Source organism: Ambystoma mexicanum, chromosome 4p, assembly GCF_040938575.1.
Source record: "Ambystoma mexicanum isolate Mex_15411 chromosome 4p, UKY_AmexF1_1, whole genome shotgun sequence".
NCBI classification, from domain to species: domain Eukaryota; kingdom Metazoa; phylum Chordata; class Amphibia; order Caudata; family Ambystomatidae; genus Ambystoma; species Ambystoma mexicanum.
Genome location: NC_090927.1, coordinates 232,173,611 through 232,196,084, shown reverse-complemented (window position 1 = coordinate 232,196,084; position 22,474 = coordinate 232,173,611). Strand labels below are relative to the sequence as shown.

The 22,474-nt window shown below is 46.0% G+C and overlaps 1 protein-coding gene across 2 annotated transcripts in view; it reads right to left on the bottom strand.

The window, feature by feature from the left end:
- PKHD1 (PKHD1 ciliary IPT domain containing fibrocystin/polyductin) overlaps positions 1-22,474 on the bottom strand; it is a 4,356,595-nt gene that overhangs the window by 1,148,743 nt on the left and 3,185,378 nt on the right. For both annotated transcript variants that reach the window (XM_069605754.1, XM_069605755.1), the window contains one exon: positions 20,730-20,817. In XM_069605754.1, the coding sequence (XP_069461855.1) occupies positions 20,730-20,817 (88 nt within the window). The remainder of the gene's footprint in view (positions 1-20,729; positions 20,818-22,474) is intronic.

The window sequence follows — 22,474 nt, the reverse complement described above, 5'->3', positions numbered from 1 at the left end:
GGTTTGCTGAAAGCTCATTTACAAACTGCAGGTGCCTCACATCAAGCGTTCTGCGTTCTTGTAGCAGGGCATTAGTTGTTTGAAATTCTCCTTATACCTTATGCAATAGCTGCCCATGCCTGAGAACAAACGGAAATCACTGACATCAGTGGGGGGGTGGGGTAGTTCTGTACGTTTGCTATGACGTCTGCCTTGTCTGGATCAGTTTGCATCCCTATGCTGGCGAAAAAGTGCACATATAAATTCAGCGTTGTCTTTGAAAATTCACACTTTCTTTAATTTAGTGTTAAAGAGGATTCTTTTTGCGTGACACGTGCCTTCGCTAAAGTATTGCGTAATCTTCCTTCCTTGTGTGTCATCATTATAGCTGAAACAATTGCCAACATCTCTGATCACCCTTCTGATGCTTTCTTGGAATATTTGCACAGCAGACGTAATACCAAAATACAATGGTTCATGTCTGTATGAACTCAAGTGAGTGGAAAATGTAATAATTGGAGGATAGGTCCGGGCCAACACGCTCGTCTTGGAAGCAAGACAATGTTGTGCAGCATGCCCTCGATAACCATTCCGTGCTTACAGACTCGACTGATATAAAATTCCAATTTACATTTTTTTAAATAAAGAACAGTGACTGCTTTTCTAATTCTAGGTCATTCTTGTATGAAATGTACATCACATTATGGTGATATCGTAACCATATTTTTCATAGTGTACAATGCTATGTGATGCCACTTCCTGTTTTGTCAATGGGTGAAAGGTCGTATTCCATCGCTTCCCGCGATATCACTTCGGGGTGGGGTCAAATTACATCACTTCCTGTGATATCATCAGGGGTCAAGGGTTGTGTGATGTCACTTCCGCTACCCCTGCCATTTTGGTGAAAATGTCTCCTCCTCTTGAACTGCTGTGCTGAGTTAGCACTCACGTTGAGCTGTCTGCCTTGCTTGACCTGTGCTCTCGTGCTCCACCTTTTATCCTTGTCGGGAAGGGAAAGGGCAGGCAGGTGTGTGTGTTTCTGGTCAATTGCCAGACTTTGACTGACCCTTGTATTGGGACATGTCAGGTAAATGGCTCTGGTGTTAGTCGGTTGTCTTTCATGTTGTGCGAATGTTTTTGTGTCAGATAAGGGGTGGGGCAGTGTTTTGGAATATCCCACATGGTAGGATGGGGAAAAGGTATTAAAAGAAGGGGGATACCGTGTCTCACCCATAGGTGTCCTACTCTCCAAGAATCCCCCATCCAGGTGATCCTCCCTCTCTTGTCTCCCTCTGAGGAACTGGATCCAATAGCGATGGCCATGTCCTGGCAACCTGGAAGACAGACCCCTGGTACTAGCCAGGGAGACACATTTGTGTTTCTCACACTTGACAGATTGACACATGCACGGTTGCTGGCATTTCCTTAAACTTCCCTAGTCATTGAAACAGTGAAGGGAACCTTCAATAACTGAGTGGTCGTGAGACACGGTATCCCCCTTCTTTTAATACCAGAAGAGATAACAGACAACATCCTATGATTTACAAGCAAATGTCTTTCTTGTTAGAATGGTGAACGTTATTGCAGCAATGTCCATGTATGTTGCTTGCGTCACCAAAGAAAGTGACTGCCTTGGACTTCACCTTGAAGTATGTCCGACCTCATCACCTATGGCCTTTCGTTGTACTTAAGAATTGTAGTGAATGTTCCATAATTTATGACAGGCCTTTTGGCAGAGCAGAAGAAACTTAGTTCTGGTCAGAATAGGTTTGCAGGACATTTTATAATATTTGTTAAAGAGCATGATTGTAAATCCAGTGTCATTGACAAGATTGGCTGTATGGTGTCTGACTAGTAGTTCAACATCTTCCATCTGGTTGAGATCTTTCAGTGTCATCACCAATATGTATTCCTCTGAGTAGAATTGTGATCCATGTTCAGGTGAAATTGGGTCCTTGTCGCTCATGATGCAGATACATCTAGTGGTGATACTGCAAGGTTGTTTCTGGGGTCTGACTTGCAGACTTTGGCAACGTTATTTTCAATATCACAGTTGCTCGTTTGTTTCCCTATGGCGGGACATGTGTCTTTGTGTGGGACAGGAAGTCCACATCTATATAAGGTATTGCTTGTACTTGGTCTGACTCTTGAAGTTCTCTTCTTTCTTTTTCTTGGTGCTTATTCACAATTTTGGTTCAGGTTTTGGGTCTTCTTTTGTTCGATATGAGTAACTTGTGTTTCAGCTCTGGCTTCTGTTCTGACCATGGTAAGTAAAGTTAAGTCAACCTTTTCAGAAGGGAGATAACAGACAACATCCTATGATTTACAAGCAAATGTCTTCCTTGTTAGAAAGCTTGTGAAAGTCACAATGTACTACTAGTTTGCGTAGTTAAGTGACAAACGCATCCCTTGATTCACTGCGCAACTGGCACAATATTCTAAAGGTGTATCTCACATGATCAATGTTCCTTTGCGGATCAAAGTATTCATGCAAGCTTTAACCTTAAGTGCTAAGGGCATCTATGTTTGTCCTGAATTCCAATAGGAAATCACTTAGGCTCCCCTACTCTCTTTCTATTTAGCTAGCTTGTCTTGTGGAAACATAGGTATGAGGTTCATCAACTTCATCCTTCACTAGACTGATGAATAGGTGGAACTCATATATTTCCAAGTAGTACTCATTTTGTACTTTGTGGAACATTTCAAAGGGCCTAATCCACCTCCTCCACTTAGGTACCAGAGCTTGTGGGTTAGACATATAAAAAGGGGAAGGCATGAAGGCAGCTGCCCCTCCTTTCTCAGAGTCAACATGATTTGCATCACGGTTAGTGCACAGGGTTTCTATGTGCAGTAATGTGAAGGGAACAGGACTTGATTAATGCAAGAATTGGGAAGATGGCGAGATCTATGTGCAGGTGCAAGATGAGGTCGCATAAGTGCTATGAGGTGGCCACTGTGTTGCACTTTCCACAGCACTCTTTGTAAGGTGTGCGCAGTGTAGGAGATATTAAGGGAATCTTACACAAGCTGGGGGCTATTTGTGGCACAGATAATTAAGTAAAAAGGTGATTAATGGTATTGCATCAAAGCAGCTACCCTTTGTAAACAAGTACATTTAACTTTGTACTTCAGGCCACTTCAGTATGGCACGCACATGTGTGAGTCGTAAGTCTTCTCATCTTTCTAAAGTGAGAGTGGCAGTACCACATGGGCTGCATCTGAGTGCCTGACTGGTGGGAGAACCTGAATCAACCTTCTATGTCATGTAGCTGAAGGTACATGCAGTATATTTCCTGATCAGTTGTAGCTGTGTGTCAAGCAGGTCCGTAGGGGAGCAGTGTTGCCATGCCCGCTTATTATAAGCGACTTTGGACTTATTTTTGACCAAAGCCACTTATAATTTTTCGCAGGCCGGTTGTCGCAGTTTTTGTCCGCTTATGCGCTTCATTATCTACTTATTGTTACGCTTGTTCAGGGCACTGTCAAGGCCGCCGGCTCCTGGTCGGCTTCAGTAGCACAAGAATAAAACAGCAGTTAACTTCCCCATGCAGCCAAGACCAGCCCCTCCAATCAGAATGTATCACACAAAATTGCTAATGATGTTTCATTAGTGACTTAATGGCTTTGTCCCTACATTCTGATGGAGGGTAGAGGAGGGTGCCTTGGGGTGAGGTGGGCCAGCCGGGTGCAGGCAGCTTCTCTGACGCTTGTGTTTTGCAACATCACAATTGCTGCTGCATGGTCACTCTGGCTGATTGACAGCCAATGAGGAAGTAGGTACTCATTTTCCATGGATAAATAAGGCTTTCAATATCCAAACAGTCAGTCACCTCTCCCTGACTTGACTCCAGCATCTGTTGCCATTTGACAGCCTGCCTGCATCTTGCTTTGAGTGATCTTACCTGCCTATGCCCTTCACCGACTCCGAGCTGCTAATCTAACCACTGACTAGAGGTATCTGCCTGACACCCCTCTCCTTCAGCCTCAAGGTAAGGTGGGAGGCATTTCCAGCGGTGGTGCCCCATTATAGGAAAAACAAGGGACTGTGAGTGCTTTCTTATGTCAACTTGGCCCCACGGCCCTCGTTTCTGCAACAGCAGTGGTGCCTGTGTTCTCTGCACGGCACACAGGTGCAGCCCCTGTTCTAGGAGAAATGCTGTGGCGCTCTGTTCAAGTTGACAGAACAGAGCCCCCGTGACCCTTGTTTCTGCTACAGCAGCGGTGCCTGCGTACTCTACAAAGCAAATAGGTGCAATTGCTGTAGGAGAAAAGCCATGGTGCTCTGTTCAAGTTGACATAAGAGAGCACCCACAGCCCTCGTTTCTGCTACAGGCGAGGTCCCTGTGTACTCTGGAAGGCACACAGGTGCAACACCAGCTATAGAAGAAACAAAGACCTTGGGGGCTCTACTCAATTTGATAGAACAGGGGCCTCAAAGGGCCCATTCCTCCTACATTAGCAGAGCGTGCTTGGCAGTTACTGTATATTCCCAACTTGTTCTTAATTTTATGCAAAGCTTCCAGAAATTCTCAATGTTTTTTAAAATTCATTTTTACAAGGTTTATTTACTCACTGATTGCTGATGGAGTGCTTTAAGTCTGGAATTAAATTAGTAGGTGTGTGTAATTAAAACACTATTTAGAAACCAAACCAGCGGTGTGTTTTCAATGTTCTGTTCCAAATGACATCCTTTTAACAGGTCCCACAGTGTTCTGCTTTGGGTAGGGTGACTCCTTTTAGGTTGCATCCATCTCTTAGGCCTCCCCCCTTGCTCGCCTTCAGAGTATTCAATACAATAAAGCTCCATTGTAATGATGTATTTACATTCATGATGTGCACTAGCTTGATGCATAAGAGGGTTGGCTTGTATTTTGATAGTGAAATGTTCTTACCATCATCTTAAACCTCAAGCTGGCAGTTTGAGATACTCACTAAAATAGTCAGTGTGATTTAGATTACCTCAGTATAGAGATTCTGTTTATCCCAAAGTGATGACAATTTGCACATTATGTTGCATTCTGGAAGTTGCAGTTTTCCATTTAAGCTGTGGAAAATAAATCTGCAATGATATTCTTTTGGCTTAACATGTTTCTGTACGAAATTGTATCTATTGTCTGGTTGACATGCTAGGTGCTGTGTGCATTTTGGAAAGTAAACTGTATAAAACAGCCTTATTGTAGTTCATGTGCAACGTGGAGTGAGGTGGGCTCTACTTTCCTTTTGTTTTGAATGGATGGTGTGGACTTTAGTGATGGCATGCATTTTATTTTTCTCTTCACCGTATTGTTCCATATTTCACATGATGCTAACTATTCTGGGTTGCTTCTTCCAGGCATACTAGAGTTCCTCCTTCCAACCCAGCCTCCCACATCACAGTCTACTTACTCCAGTAGGGATGACATGCATATTTTCTTGTGTACAATATATCCCTGTGCCTTGGTTTGTTAGACGTTGGGTGGTGTGTTGGAAATGTTTGAGTACGATTTGTCTTCATATTTTCTTGGCTGTTCACCTTTTAAACACATACTCTTTCATTAGAATCGCTGTAGTGTCTCGGTGGGGCAAATATGGAAAGCGGTACTGCAAGGACTGGGAGAAGAGTACAGAGTTAAAGGATTGGTCCCGCCCTGTCCATGGTGACCAAACAAAAGCAGCATGCTGATTCTGCAAATTGGACATCCGTGCACACCATTCTGACCTGATACAACACAGAACTACAGAGAAGCACAGGACAAATTGAATGCCTTTTTCTTCAGCCAGGCTCACCAATATAGACATTTCCAGTGCCCCCAAACTAAGTAACATGTCCTTGCTGAAGGCTGAGCTTCAAATGGCCTGTTGTGTTACATGCCACACTGCAATTACCTTGGTAGATCATTTGAGGGACTGGTTGAAAGCTCATACAAAAAAGACATCGAGCTGCATCGTTCAAAGTGTACAGCTTTAATAAACAACGTCATCTCACAAAGCATGTTTGATGAAATCATAAAGGAGGTTGGTAGCTGTTCATACTCTCTGGTCATTGATGAGCACCAACATAACCGAGTAGAAGCAACTGTGTGTTGTTGTACGGTACTTCAGTCAGTCTGTCGACAAGATGATTTCCATCTTTCTGGGGCTGGTCACCTTGGAAGGGGAAACAGCAGAAGTCATAGCCAATGCACTTCTGCAGTTTCTTGGAAACCTTAGCCTGAAGTTGTGCAACTGCCTGGGGGTTGGAACAGATGGTTGCAGTATCATGGTTGCAAGGCAAAACTCAGTCTACACAACGCTTCAACAACAGAATGACCACCTCATCCTCATAAAGTGTGTGTGTCATTCCATTCAGCCGTGTGCAAGCTGAAACGCTACCACGCAACTTACAAAGTGGCATAGGGAGTATGCAAAGATCTATGCTCTCATTAACAATGGGGAAGAGCCTCTGACACTTGTGCAGCTGTCGGGCACCTGCTGGCTTTCCATCTATGACTGCTGTGTGCATGTTTTACAGCAGTAGGATGCACTGAAACTGAATTTCCAGTTGAGCTAGGACAAATAACGCTGCTATGATGCAGAAGTTCTGTATCAAATGTACTGTGAAATAGTGAACAACTTCTATGTGTCTTTTCTAACACCAATACTGCAGGAGTTTGTACGCATAAACAAGCTCTTCCAAATGGAATGCAGCAACGCTTTTAAAAAGTTGTACTTTCTGCAATGCTTCTACAGGGCAATCAATGCAAGAATTCCTATCCCCAAATGTATCCCTCCATCTCATGCAGGCCTGATTGATATTGATTTTGTAGACAACAGTAATCACTTGCCGAAATCTGCAATTTCATTTGGGACACTGTCCAACATTGCACTTACAGAAGTGCCATTACCAAGTAGCAGGAGCAGAGTCTGAAAGGAAGATGCAGAGATGTTCTTTTTGAGGCTGAGAAACAGATGCATCCAAGACTCCCCGACAATGTTGCTTTGTGAAAGTTCATGACAGTGTTCACACATCCATGATACTGTTTCAGGCATAACCCGCCCTCTCTTATATATCCATGCTGAAGCTGTTCAGAGTAGATGTGGGGTTGCTGGAACCAGTATCAAGTGGTTTCTTTGTAGGACTGGAAAATAAAAGAAGACAGGCAGGCAACAGAGTTCTGGGTGGATGTTTTCAAATTTGTAGATGCCAGTGGATAGCAGTGCTTCAAAGAACTGCCATCGTTTACCCTATCATTACTAGCAATTCCACTAAGTAATGCAGGCGTTGACAGAGTGTTCCCACAGATGAACATTGTCAAGTCAAACATATGGAACCAAATGGGGAAGCAAACACTGAGAAGCATTCTGAACATTTCTTTTAGGTTAAGAAGACTAGGAATTTGCTGATTGAACTTTGAACTAAGCACAACAATGCTGAAGTGGTTTAATCAGCATATGTATACAACTGGAGATGAAACAAATGTGAAGGAGGAACCAGTTTATGGTTTGTTTCACATCAACTGACATATCCACCTGTAACTACAGGGACAGCAGACCGGATATGAGGCAGACCAGATGAATGAATGAGTGGTCGACCAGAGAGGTGACTGGCCAGAGGACCAGATAAACGGTGGACCAGATGGAAAAATGAACATCAGACTGGGTGAGTGCCGGACCAGATGAGGGGTGACTGAACAGATGAGTGGCAGACCAGAGAGGTGATGGACCATATGAGTGGCACACCAGAGGGGCAGCAGACCACATGATGGACAGATGAGAGAACCAGATGAGTGGTGGACCAGAGAGGTGACGGGCCAGAGGACCAGAGGAGTGGCAGACCAGAGAGGTGATGGGCCAGAGGAGCAGATGAGTGGCGAACCAGAGGGGCTGTGCACCAGATGACGGCCAGACTAAAGGACCAGATGAGCAATGGACTAGAGTGGTGACAGGCCAGATGAATGGCAAACCAGAGGGGCCGCAGACCAGATGAGTGGCAGACCAGAGAGGTGAGGGGCCTGAGGGCCAGATGAGAAGTGGACCGGATAGGCGGCAGACCGAATGGGAGGTGATGGACCCGATAGCCAATGGACCAGAGAGGTGATAGGCCAGAGGACTAGATGAGTGACACACCAGAGTTGCAGCAGACCAGATGATGGACAAACCAGAAGACCAAAAGACCAGAGGAGCGCTGGACCAGAGAGGTGACATGCCAGATGAGCAGCGCACCAAAGGGGCAGCAGACCAGATGAGTGCCAGACCAGAGAGGTGACGGGCCAGAAGACCAGATGAGCGGCGGGCCAGCAGGACTGCAGACCGGATTAGTGGTAGACCAGATGGGAAGCGATGGACCAGAGGAGAAATGGACAACATCAGTGGCAGACCAGAGATTTGATGGGCCAGAGGACCAGAGGGGCAGTGGATCGGGTGACCAGCGACCAGATGAGGGGTGGCAGACCAGAGGAGGAGGGACAAAGGATCGTGCGAGCAGTGGACAATTGGGAATGCAGACTAGAGGAACAAAAGAAATGACTGCCAAAGGAGAAGCAGATCACAATTACTGAACTTGAGACACTACTTCTGTGCCACATCAGGCTTTCTTGGTCCTCAGCTAGTCAAGCCTTAAAGTGGCCTATCTCCTGGCTGAACTCTTCAACCTGTCCAAGCAAGGGGCTGATCCGAACTACCGGCTAGCTTTAACCCTCTGTCTCTCTTTCCACACTACTCCAAAGTGCTTGAAAAGGTTGTGTTCAAATGTGTTATCAATTTCTTAGACATCCACAATCTTCTATACCCCGTACAGGCAGGTTTCTGCTCCTGTCACACCACTGAAACTGCTCTCATGAATGTGTCCAACTTCATTGCCTCTGCTATGCACTGAAACCTATCCTAATTCTCCTTGAACTATCTGCTACCTTTGACACTGTCAATCACTCGGATCTCCTTAATACTCTCTCCTTGGGATTCACAATCAAGCCCTTGCCTCGATTTAATCCTACCTTGCAGCTCACCAATTCTCTATCTCCTGGAGCAACAGCACTTCTCAACTCATTCCACTAACAATTGGTTTTCCACAAGGCTCAGTATTGGGTCAGCTCCTCTTTACACTTTACACTTCTGCTCTTGGGGCACTCATCTCCTCCTATGGGTCCTCGTGCCAAGATGACACCCACATCTTTTTCTCTTTTCCTGAACTCTCCTCTGATCACTCTATCAAAATGTCCAACTGTCATTCTGCCATTAAATATTGAATGGCTTCAGACTCTCTGATGTTAAACTCTACCAAAACAGAGCTAATGTTCTTCCCTGCCAAATGCTCTCCCTCATCTTTTCCTCTGCCTATCCAGTCCCCACCTGACACTCTCCCCTACTTTTCTTCAGCTAGAAATCTCTGCATCATCTATGACCCTTCTCACACCTTCTCTACTTTCATCTCCAAAACTCTCCAAGCATCTGTCATGGCCACTGGCCCTAGAACACAAAATCCACACCATCTAGTGATGGGGGCAATGGGCCACTTGACTCACTAATGTTGCTTTGGGACCTATAAACATAGGGGCTCTGGCTGGACTCAGTCCTGGCGCCTATAGAGATGTGAGCAGGAACACTTTATTTCAGTGCAGGAGTGCTTTTACTTTACATCAGTGCAGGAATGCTTTTATTTTACAAGAACATTCCAGGAGCTGAAAGCCATTATTCCAGAGAACATCCTCATGTGCTGACTTATCTGGTGTGGCTCCCTAGGCCTGGTCTTCATGTGAAGACTCATCAGGTGTGGCAGGGTGTGGCAGGCAGGCTGAACCTGGTGGGCGTGGCTTCAGAAGCTGAGCTATATAAGCTGCTCCATCCTTAAGGCCGGTGCTTCGCGTTACTGTGCACTCGCGTGCAACGTGATGCTCACCGCCGCTTGGACCAGTTTATTACCTTTGGAAACCAGCTGTTCTCCTGCATGCTCACCTCCAGGAAACCGGTGCTTCATTGCTTCATCTGCAGACTCATCTCCTGACATCCATTGATTTTGATCCCGACACTGCAGCACCACACTCCGCATCCACAAACTCGGACCCTGTGAAGAAGAAGAAAGCCAAGGTTAGAACATCCGTCCTAGGGCCGCGCTGCATTTGAACCCAGCGCACCCCCTAGTTAACAACTTACCAGCTACTGTACCGCTGTAGCTTCGTTCCTCATTCCCTCCGGCTGTCGCCTCGAGCTCTGCAGCTTCTGCCGGGCCGGCAACATCACCTGCAAGGGAAGAGAGCAAAAGAGCAAACATCAAAAGTGGCACGAACAGCAATACAAGACAACAAACTTAACAATACAACAAAAACAGATGAGGAAAGACAAAGGCAAACAGGAACACTTACCTGAAGTATAGAAGCTTAGTCGCAGCAGGACTGGACTACCACGTGCAAGGGACCAGTGAAGGAATTCGGTCCAGATCATACAAGTGCCCCTGCCAGAAGCAGCAGGACGGAGTGCTTGCCAAAACTAATCAACAGATGAGCTTTCCAGGGACAGCGCATCCCACGGGTACCACGGTTTGGGAGAAGGGGTCTGGAAGGGGATCAGGTGCACAAGCTGACATATTCACGCCCCCTATTGTCCACGGAGGAGCAGTCCCGAGCAGAATCACCTATTACCACCAGTCACCACATAAGCGCAGAGGGCGAAGTCGGACCCGAGCGACCTCACCCCCGGGAGGGCTGCAACCATGCCCCAATGCCTCCACAGAGACCTGGTGAGCATAACAAAACGCAAAGCCTCTTTGAATCTCTGCATGAGCGTTATGGAAACTTATTGAACGGGACAATTGGCCCAATTACTGGAAGAGTTACGGGCTGAAGTTTGTGCCTTAAGACAGGAAACCAATGCCCTAAGGAGTGATCTAATTGTGAACCTGGAGCAGACAGATGAACTAGCAAGGCAAATGCTCCAGGCACAGGCAGGCCAGGTCCCACTGCCGGGGTATGCCTCTCCTGCCGCACCTCCACAGCCCACGCCAGTACAGGTGGTTCTTCCATGGGGGGTTCCCTGGCCCACCAGAAAGCTTCACGGGCGATCCGAATAAGGATGCCATCTTTATGAATCAATGTCACCTACATTTCTTGTGCAGACCTGGGGCATTCCCCAACGATCAAGCGTGAGTGACATTTGTACTCTCATATTTGGGAGGTAGTGCAGCGGACTTGTCAATACCCTTGGTAAACCAGGATGACCAGGATGATCCTTTGCTTCGAGACTTCAGAGGTGTGAAATAGAGAAACTATTTGCACGGCATACTTAAGGGCGGGCTCTGGACAATGAACTGTTATCACTATGGCAGGGTATCCAAGACCTACTAACATATATCGCTTCCTTCAATCGTCTGATAGCACAATCTAACTGGCCAGAGGAGAAAAAAAACTACGCTCTTTTACCGAGGCTTGCAAGGGGAACTCAAGGACGTATTAGCCCAAGTAGTAAATCCCCCAGAAAGATGTGCTGAATACATCGACCTGACAGTGCAGCTCGATCACAGATTGCAGGATCGGTAGATGGATCGGGCCAAGGCAGAGGGGCGGTCGGTCTATGTGCGACCCCATGAGAATCAAACCAAATCACATGATCAGTCCGAGCCAATGCAAATCAGAGGTTTGCGGAAGCCACTCACCAAGGCAGAAAAGGAGAAAAGGAGACAGCAGCAGCTTTGTTTGTACTGTGGTAAGGCAGGTCACTATCTCCGAGAATGCCCAGTGAAACCACCCAGGAAAGCAGTTGGAGCAACTGACAAGGATGAAAAAGAACAGGACTCAGGAAACTCCAACGGCCGGCAAGCGTAGGGGTCCACTTGTCGAGCGGTGAAAAGGAACCTATACAGACCTTACATCTAGTCATCCTTGTGCTCCTGGTAAAACACAAGCAACCATCGAAAATACATGCCTTGGAGGCATACATTGACAGTGGGGCTGTGGGAAATTACATGGACCAAGATCTGGCTACCCGGATAGCCCTACCTCTCCCCCAGAAGCAGGTTTTGGAAAACGTCACAGCAGTTGATGGATCTCAGCTATCATCTGGCCTAGTGATGCATTACACTGAGAAGGTCACGCTTCTGTGTCAGGACGGTCACCAAGAGGACATCACCTTCGATCTCATTGGTGCTCCTCAGTTCCAGATGATATTGGGAATGCCCTGACTGGAGACCCATAATCCCAGGATTGACTGGCGTAAACAAGTTCTGACCTTTCCCCAAGACTGCACCGACACCTGTTATAGCAAGGGATTCTCATTAAAAGGTCTTACCAACCCAGGTTCGTCGAAGAAAGAAACCATACTGGGCCTCACCAGTTCACTACCACCTGAATACCTGGATAACCAAGATGTCTATCAAAAAGAGCAAGCAAACACCCTACCTCCACACAGGCCATATGACTGCCAAATTGATCTGGTACCTGGAGCCCAAGTTCCCTGCAGTCGGATTTACGCCCTAACAGAACAGGAAAACCAGCATCTAAAAACCTACCTCAATCATTCATCCGTCCAAGTCCCATGCATCCTCGCCCCTCATTTTGGTGCCTAAAAAGGAGGGAGACCTGAGTACTTGCATTGACAACAGAGCACTTAACCAGATCACGGTAAAAAAATGGTACCCATTACCGCGTATCCCCAAGCTCTTGGATCAAGTCAAAAACGCTCAGATATATACAAAACTAGACTTAAGAGGGGCCTACCATCTAGTAAGAGTCAAAAAAGGAGAAGAGTGGAAGACGGCCTTTCACACGAAATATGGCCTTTATGAATATCAGGTTATGCCCTTTGGACTATGTAATGCCCCGGCAGTGTTCCAATTTTTTATAAATGACGTGCTTTGCGAACTGTTGGACGTCTGCGCTCTTGTCTATATTGATGACATTCTTATCTATTCCACCACCGAGGAGGACCACGTCAACCATGTCCCGGCAGTTTTGGAGAAACTACGGCAACACCGGCTATATGCCAAATTGGAGAAATGCTTCTTTCATGTGACAGAGGTAGAATTCCTTGGCTTTATTCTCACACCAGGGGGCATACGGATGGACACCCGCAAGGTAGACGCTATCCTTAACTGGCCCTCACCGTCATCCATAAAGGGAGTACAGAGTGTACTCGGGTTCGCCAACTTTTATCGCTGTTTCATCCCTGGGTTCTCCCATATCGTCCACCCAATCACCTCTTTACTACGGAAAAATAAACAATTTAATTGGTCCGCAGAGGCAGAGAAAGCCTTCCAGGAGCTAAAACTAGCATTTACCACAGAACCAATTCTACAGCATCCTCAACCAGAACTACCATATGTGGTTGAAACTGATGCTTCCAACATAACAATGGGAGCAGTCCTATCACAACGAGACCCTGAAACAGGCCAGTTGCATCCCATGGCATTCTGGTATCGCAAGTTTTCAGCCCCTGAATTGAATTATGCAATCACTGATAAAGAACTGCTAGCAATTAAGGCAGCATTCAAAGCCTGGAGACATTATCTTCTTGGATCTAGACATACAGTCACCGTCGTCACGGATCATTGCAATCTACAATATCTGAAGACCGCTAAAGCGCAATCATCACGCCAACTCAGTTGGGCACTCTTCTTTGCGGAATACTACTTTGTCATCACCTATAGACCTTGAGTATGCAATGGAAAAGCAGATGCCCTGTCACGCATAAGTGAGGGAGAAGAGGCACTCACTACAACAGACCCCGTGGCCATCATCCCTAAAGGACAAATCCAAGGCATGATTGCTGCAACCACCACTCTAGACAACTTAAAATCTGACCTGCAACACTTGATGAGTCTATCAGCGCAACAGGAATGGCTAGGGAAGGGAGACTGGTATACGATCATGGACAACCTACCATACTACCAAGAACATTTGTACATCCCGGATAAGAAATTACAGAATCAAATCATCGCAAACTATCAGGATTCATTAGTAGAAGGGCATCGAGAATAGCCAAAACCCAAGCTAAAATAAAGAAAAATTACTGGGGGCCAACTTGCCGAAAGGACATTGTCCAGTTCATCGCAACCTGTGGCACCTGTGTACAACACAAGTCCTAAAAACAATGTCTTGCAGGTCTGCTACATTCTTTAGAAGTACCCCCAGCAACTTAGCATACACTATTTTATTACAGGCCTGCCCTCATGTAATGGATAAAATACAATCTTGGTCATCGTAGATCTGTTTTCCAAAATGGCCCACTTTATTCCCCTGAAATGTCTCCCAATTGCTTCTACTCTGGCTACCGTGTTTTTGTAACAGATTGTCCGACTACACGGGTTCCCATCAATATTGATATCAGACCGAGGAACTCAGTTTGTCTCTGCATTCTGGAAAAGGTGTTGTTAAATTGCCAAAATCGACCTCTGGCTATCTACAATTCATCACCCCCAAACCGACGGTCAGACCGAACAGACTAACCAGACCCTCGAGTTATACATAAGGTGTATGCTGCAACAAACTGAGGATACCAGGAAGGATATACTTTGGTGAGCAGAATACGCATATAACAACTCCATTTACACCAGGATGGGACAAAGCACATTCTACATAGTATACGGTCGACATCCACGGACATCTGTTTTCAACCCACTCGAATCATTAGAAATGCCTTCTCTAATGACCTTGCACAAAACCATCATCCAGGTTTTTAAGGAAGCAGCAGAGCATCTTGCCAGAGCCAAAGAGAAACAGAAGCAGTTTGCGGATCGACACCGAAGCAAAACTCCCAACTACCGAGTCGGAGGCAAGGTTTGGTTAGCATCCAAAAACATCCCCCTGAAAGGACCACGGGCGTTCTGTTCCAGATATCTATCAAGGCTGTGATCAACCCTGCGTCCATGAAATTAGAATTACCGGCCCACATGCGGATCCACCCGCTGTTTCATGTCTCCCTCCTAAAACCATTGAGACAAGGTACGTGGATCAATACTCCACCAGATCCCAAAATAGTTGAAGGAGAACCAGAATACGAAGTTAAAAGGATCCTAGACTTTAAGATGGTCTGGTCCAAGTTATACTACCTTATAGACTGGAAAGGTTATGGACCCCAAGATCAGACCTGGGAACCCAGTGAGCATGTCCACGCTCCACGATTAATCAGGTAGTTCCACTGCAAAAAACCACTAAACCAAGGCCAGGGGGGAAACCACCCATGAGAGGGGCCTTGAGGGGGTGTGCTGTCATGGCCACAGACCCCAGAACACAAAAACCACACCATCTAGTGATGAGGGCAATGGGTCACTTGACTCACATTCGTCCCTTTGGGACCTATAAACACTGGGGCCCTGGCTGGACTTAGTCCTGGAGACTTTGGTGCCAGGCTTATATATAGATGTGAGCAGGAACACTTGATTTCAGTGCAGGAGTGCTTTTACTTTATTTCAGTGCAGGATTGCTTTTATTTTACAAGAACTTTCCAGGAGCTGAAAGCCTTTATTCCAGAGAACATCCGCATGTGCTGACTCATTGGGTGTGGCTCCCTAGGCATGGTCTTCATGTGTTGATTCATCGGGTGTGGCAGGCAGGCTGAACCTGGTAGGCGTGTTTTCAGAAGCTCAGCTATATAAGCTGCTCCATCCTTAAGGCCGGTGCTTCGCGTTACTGTGCACTCGCGTGCAACGTGACGCTCACCCCCGCTTGGACCAGTTTACTTACATTTCAGAAACCAGGCGTTCTCGTGCATACTCACCTCCAGGAAACCAGTGCTTCAGCGCTTCATCTGTAGACTCATCTCCTGACATCCAGTGATCTTGATCCTGACGCTTCAGCACCACACTCCGCATCCACGAACTCGGACTCTGTGAAGAAGAAGAAAGACAAGGTTAGAACATCCGTCCTAGGGCCGCACTGCATTTGAACCGTGCACACCCCCTAGTTAACAACTTACCAGCTACTGTACCACTGCAGCTTCGTTCCTCATTCCCTCCAGCTGTTGCCTCAAGCTCCGCAGATTCTGCCGGGCTGGCAACATCACCTGCAAGGGAAGAAAGCAAAAGAGCAAACATCAAAAGTGGAACGGACAGCAATACAAGACAACAAACTTTACAATACAACAAAAACAAGCGAGGAAAGACAAAGGAAAACAGGAACACTTACCTGAATTATAGTGGCTTAGTTGCAGCAGGACTGGACTACCATGTGCAAGGAACCAGTGAAGGAACTTGGTTCAGATCATACAAGTGCCCCTGCCAGAAGCAGCAGGATGCAGTGCTTGCCAAAACTAATCAACAGGTGAGCTTACCAGGGACAGCGCATCCCACGGGTACCACAGTTTGGCAGAAGAGGTCTGGAAGGGGATCAGGTGCACAAGATAGCATACTCACCACCCCTATTCTCCACGCATGAGCAGTCGCAAGCAGCATCACCTATTACCACCAGTCACCACATAAGCACAGAGGGCGAAGTCGGACCAGAGCGACCTCACCCCTGGGAGGGTGGCAACCGTGCCCCAATGCCTCCGCAGAGACCAGGTGAGCGTAACAGCATCTCTTAACCACTCTTATTGTCTCTAAACTGGACTACTGTGCCAGCATCCTCTTTGGTCTTCCCAACTATGCTTTCTGTCCTCTCGACAAGATCATTACCTTCGCTACCAGGACTCTTTTTGAACTCCCTATCTTCACACCTACTTTTTCGTACCGTCACCAGGCTGGATGGCGGATGATGCAAAACAGGGCAAGATTTAAATTTCTTCTCCGGGTTCACTAATCTATCTCTAGTGAAATCACCCAGGCAAGTAGTTGGAACAACTGACAAGGGTGAAAAAGAACAGGACTCGGGAAACTCCAATGAACCCTCAAAAAACACCACTGTATCTATCCTGCCCTATCCAACTCTATAAGCCTTCTTGTAATCTCTGCTCTGCCTCCTTGACTACCCTTGTGGCTTCTTGCCCTCCCTGTGCTTCCTCTCCCTTTTGCTATTTCCCTCTTTTTGGTCCACTTGCATGGAATTCTCTTCCCCCAGACATCCAAGAAACAGTCCACATGGAATTGTTCAAAATCAAACTAAAAGCCTCCCTTCTTGCCTGAGTTACCCTCTTAACCTACCTCTAATCTGCCTGTTAGATAAAAAATGTCCCTCGCCTCTCACTGCCTCTGCCTCCATTCTAGCACTTCACCCATCATGGTCACATCCAAAGCACAGCTGGCTGTACCGCCTACCTGCACTTAAAACTGTCCAATATTGGTTGTTCTTAATCGATGTATGTCCACTTATGCATTGTCCCCGGGGACTGTTCCATTTACTCACCTCCACAACCTGGTCAGAATGTCCCTCAAACTCAGCCCATTGTGAGGAGCTCACTGCTTGCCGTCAAATCTGATTTATTATCTATTGTATGTTCTTTTGTGATGAAAAGAGCATTGTTGCTCCTTTATATAAATATATACATAAATAAATAGAAATAATTTCCAATACAATGTTCAAGAAGCTGAGGGTCACAAGAACTGAATTCAAGACACTGATTGACAACAAAATGTCCAAGAAGGAGAGGCTCACAAGAAATGAACTTGAGACACTAATTGACAATAAAATGGCCAAGTAGGGGCAGATTGCAAGAGATGAGACGGTGCCAAAATCATCAAGATTCAATAAAGACTTTTTGTTGTCACATAGTATGCCTATGTGTTCTCTGTATTTTTATAATCTAGAGTGCCGTTTTGACTTTTGTGACTTATCCACAGTATTTTAGGTGTGTCCTTGTTTTTTCAACTTATTCAGATGGAAGTCATCTTGTTTTGGGCTTGTTTTGAAGGGACATTCAGCTTATTTTTTTCTTAAAATCTGGCTTTGAGGAATTGGACCATCCGCACAGGGAGTGTGTGCCTCCCTAGGCACACATTTTCCTATGCTTGGTGCACCACAAACACTTAGTCAAGTGTACTTCAGGAGGACACAGCCTACAGGCGCAGTCCTCCCTGTCACATTTAGCTGGATTGTGACAGACACGGGTACATCAAAGAATCTCAGGAAGGAGTAAGGCTTAGCCTGCACCAATCACTGGGGCCCATTTGTCTTTAGAATAGGGTTGAGCCACTCTTTTAGCAGATCATCCGACAACTTTGAAAGGTGTAAGAAGAAGGACTCATTTGGATGCTGGCTGAAGGTACAGTGTGTCTTACAGCTACCACCAGTAGAGGAAGGCCAGGATTTCCAAGAGGGAAGCAAGATCCCTCCCCTAAACAGCTCCCAAGGAACAGGGGGAGATACCGGACTCAGAGGGCCCGTCCTGCAGCTCCAGAACCGGTACCGAGCCAGCACAATGTATGCCCTGCTAGGTTCTGCCAGCAAGCTTCCTAGGTGGGAAGTGACAGACAGTCTCTGAACAAAGGACAAGGCTGTTGCCTGCAAACACTCTCTTCAGCTTTGGGCCGTCCTCCTGAAATGATGACACAAGCCCTGTGAAGAAGCTAGGAGGAGTGCCGCACCAAGCAGCGCCCATCTTTTAAGGACATTTTCGAGTCAGTCAAACCCTCACACCGCAAACAGCTCCACCAATGACTGTTGTCATGCTGCAATCACTAAAGCTGTGCCGACACCTCAACCAGCATTCCAGATCCGCCAACCAGCAGAGAGAAATCGGTATTTGACCACCAGACACAGTGTAGTTCAGCCTGCAGCTGTCCATCCAGCCTCGCTTGCCAAACTACCTGCTGCCTGATACCGACAACATTCTCCCCTCTTGAACTCTGTTGCAAGAGCTGCAAAGTGTCCTGGAACCGACTTTACTCTGTCGAGCATCAAGATCATCTCAAGCACCAGGTACATTGTTGTTCTGTCCCCCTGGTCCTTCACCGAACGCCCCTATTAACATTTAAGACCTATTGCTCCCTTGGTGCTGAAACCAAATAACCTTGAGCAGTTAAGACTGATTGATTTACCGTCTACCATCCGGTTAGTATCCAGAGTTCATCCCTTTCCTTCATGAAACTGTTTGTCGTCTGTGTTCCTTTATAGGGTGTGCTGTATTTTGTAGTGTGCTAGAACTGTCTGTTGTAATGATAGTAAGGTAGATATTTGTATACAACCTTAACTGGACAGTCCCTTTTATCATTGGGCAATAACTGTATTTTGACTGTTTTGCAACTAACCAATGATCCATGAACTTGCAGAGATAAGCCTGCCGTTTCATCCATGTTACCAAAATTGGACAAGGATGTTTTTAATTTAGTTGTGTTTCCAATCTGTTAGGATCCTTGCTGGTGTACTAGAGGTGTGGGGCTGATTGATGGTTTAGAAACCGATATTCATCTCTGGACCACTTGTGCCAAAGAAGATTTGTCACACTGGAAACACTGAGGGGGAGCCACTCAGTAGGTGATGTAGGTAGCAGTGCGTTGACCCTGGGCATGGAGTCCAAGGGTCTCTTGTTGCCAGTTGTCATAGTGCCGTACAGAGGATGTGTATTGAAGGCAAACAAGGATGCATGAGGACAAAGGCAGAAGGACAAACGCTTTGCTTTTAATAAAGTACATAATTATGTAGGGAAGTTTATTTCTCTTTCCATCAGAGCTGCTGTGTGAGATCATGCTTCTTCATCCCTTTATTCTACACTGCCCGTCCTCTTCCTGTCTCGCTGCTCCACCCATCATCTTACGTGCTAGTCACATGTTTACTCTTTCCAGGATCATTAACCCCGACAGTCCTATTCCCCCGGAAAATTGCACTAGGACCACTATGCCCCAACCTCCTGGGTGCACAGGGCTCCACACTCTGGCCTGCCTTCCACAACAATGTACAACACTCCCGCCCCTACAGAACACTGTGCCTTCCAACAACCTGATGCCTCTCCAACCATCATTTACTATACACTGCAATTCTTATGCTAGACAAAATTAAACAAACCGCCAAAAAATGTGCATATTCACTCTGGCATACAGGATCAGCAACTACTTCAAATCAAATCATTATCATACATCAATTTGATCCTGCAATCCAACGGCAAAACACGTGCCTCTCTTCAATGAATACCCAAAGTATTCTGTGCTGTGGTTGTGGAGGCTGAGGAAAAAGGAGTGCGCATAGTCAGGGCGGGTTCAACCATCATTTTTTAATTTTATTTTGGGTTTTGTATGATGCTCATGCTACCGTAAGGCCGCTTCAGAGCGCTATTGGAGCGAGAGGAGCATAACCATGGTGCTGGGAAGTTTAAAAGCAGGGTCCATAACTTAGATGGAAAATATATTTTTTCACCAGTCTCTTATGGGCTTTAGGCAACCAAAGAAATCCGATAAAAAAAAACGTTTGTGCCCTTAGTCAGAGAGAGTTTTCCAATGGTGTTTTGCCATTAAGTAGCGGCTACCTACCGCAAGGTGACATATTGGCCCTAAAACATACATTCTTTCCTGTTGCAAGAGATGGCGTTGCCAGGGGACATGACCAGGGGACATGACCCCATGCCCCTGCCTTGCATCTTGTGCACCCACATAACTCACACATGTACATACAAGACCCTCATTGTCCCAAAAGCTAGCAAGGAACAGAGAAGCAGCAAACAAGTTACTGTTTTATACCAAAAGCACCTCACAATCGCAGAAAGTATATAGAAAGGAATATTATTAAGCATAAGACATTTTTGAAAAGTACAGTGGAAAAAAAAGTGTCAATACCACCTACAATTCCAATTCGAGAATGGAGGATATTTTATGACAGCGCTTCGATTCCTAATTTGGGTTTGAGCGACTGGGGCAAATACTGCTAATCAACTATAACCAATACAAACATAGCTATCAACATGTGATTTTAGCCTCGAACGAAAAGCATAAATGATACGTTTACCTTTCATTTCCAGGTGAAATGTCGGCCCTGAGACGTGTCCAAGACTTTTCGGGATAAGCGCTATAAATTTGCAACTTTCCAAAAACCCCTGGAATAAGCAGAAGCACAATTAGATTCAACAACTTTCTGAAATAGGCGGGTGATTATCAGACATGCGCCATGCTTGCCCTGTGAATTGTCGACAATGGTTGGTCTAAGTCTAAAGCAAATGCGTATGGAATACCACGTAAGGTTACTGCCACCTTTTCCTGAATATCGATGCATTAAGCTAAATCAGCCTTTTTTTGTTTTTTTTTTCTCCATTTGAAGCATTACAGACAAGAGACACTGTATATCAGAAGGGCCAGCTTCAGTCAGTTCTGTAACATTTAACTGACAGCGCTCTGCATGCTGGGATCGCAGGCCCATATTTATAATGGGAAAAGCGCCCCCTGAAGTCACACGATTTATTAACACCGTTGGCTAAGGCTTTCGTGTACAGAGATATACAATCTAGACTATGGTGCGTCAAACAGTGAATCATGAAAACAAGAGAGAAAAAGTTAAATGGAGGCGCACGATAAAAATAGTGTTGCAAATGAATCAAGGAAAATGCATACGTTTTAGTATAACCACTACTGAACTAAACAACTACAGCCAAACAAAACGATGTGACATATTTGCATTTATTTATTTATTTATTTATGTGTGTATTTATCAAAGTAAGGAACGTTGTGTTTCTAACACAATAACTTTATAGAAGGCAAGTGCTGGGCAGTGCATTAACATTACTAGGTGCTTTTAATTAAGCAATAACCCCCTCGCCGCGGGGGCATTACCGAGTCAGGTAATGCCCCCGCGGCAAGGGGCTTATTGCTATTAGTACCCTAGCCTGCAAGACTGGGGTACTAATAGCATTGTTTTTGTGTTCCGAAATGCTGCCCTGTTTCGAAACAGAACAAAAAAATTTAAAAAATGTCAGCCAGGTAGGGAAAACGGAGTCCGTTTTCCCTTTCCATGACGACCATCATCAGGAGCGGACGCGCTGTGGACAGAAGTGTTCCCAGCGCGTTTGCTCCCAAAAGAGGACCAAAAACGAATGTAAGTGGGGTTGGGAGGGCATAGAGGGGATTGTTTGGAGGGTGGGCAGGGGAGAGGGACAAAACACTTACCTGAATACCCGGATGGCAGCCTCCAGCCGTGTGGAGGCTCAGAGCGGGATTGCCCTGTTTTGAGCCTCTTCATTGGCTGAGGAGCTGCCATGCCGCCCACCAGGAACAAAGGAAAGGAATCCCAGGCGAGGGATTCCCGGTCGGGTAAAGCCTCGGAGAGAGCCAACCAGATGGTTTGTTACATTCTGATTGACCCTCGCCGGGTACTAATGTATGGTATGAGGAGGTTGTGACGCATTGCCTTCTGCCCTGCCGGAGTATAAGGATGAGTAGATGCTAAAAACGCCCACTCACTTCTCACACTCCTACAAACTAAGAGCCAACACAATTATAAAGGTAAAACAAGCTCAGTCCTTCACCATTTGTTAAAAACTAGCCGAGGGAAGGCAATACTCTTAGAAGGGGCGTGAATGTCATCATTAGCAACCCAAACAGTGAAGTATAAGTCAAACATCACGGAATGTCCACTCAAGGTTCCATAAAAATATATACTTTAATCAAATACACCATGTACAATAATAACTAACTAGAAAATGCTGTAAAAACCCACCCGTGTAGGACGAACACAGAATATGAAGGATAGAATAGATGCAG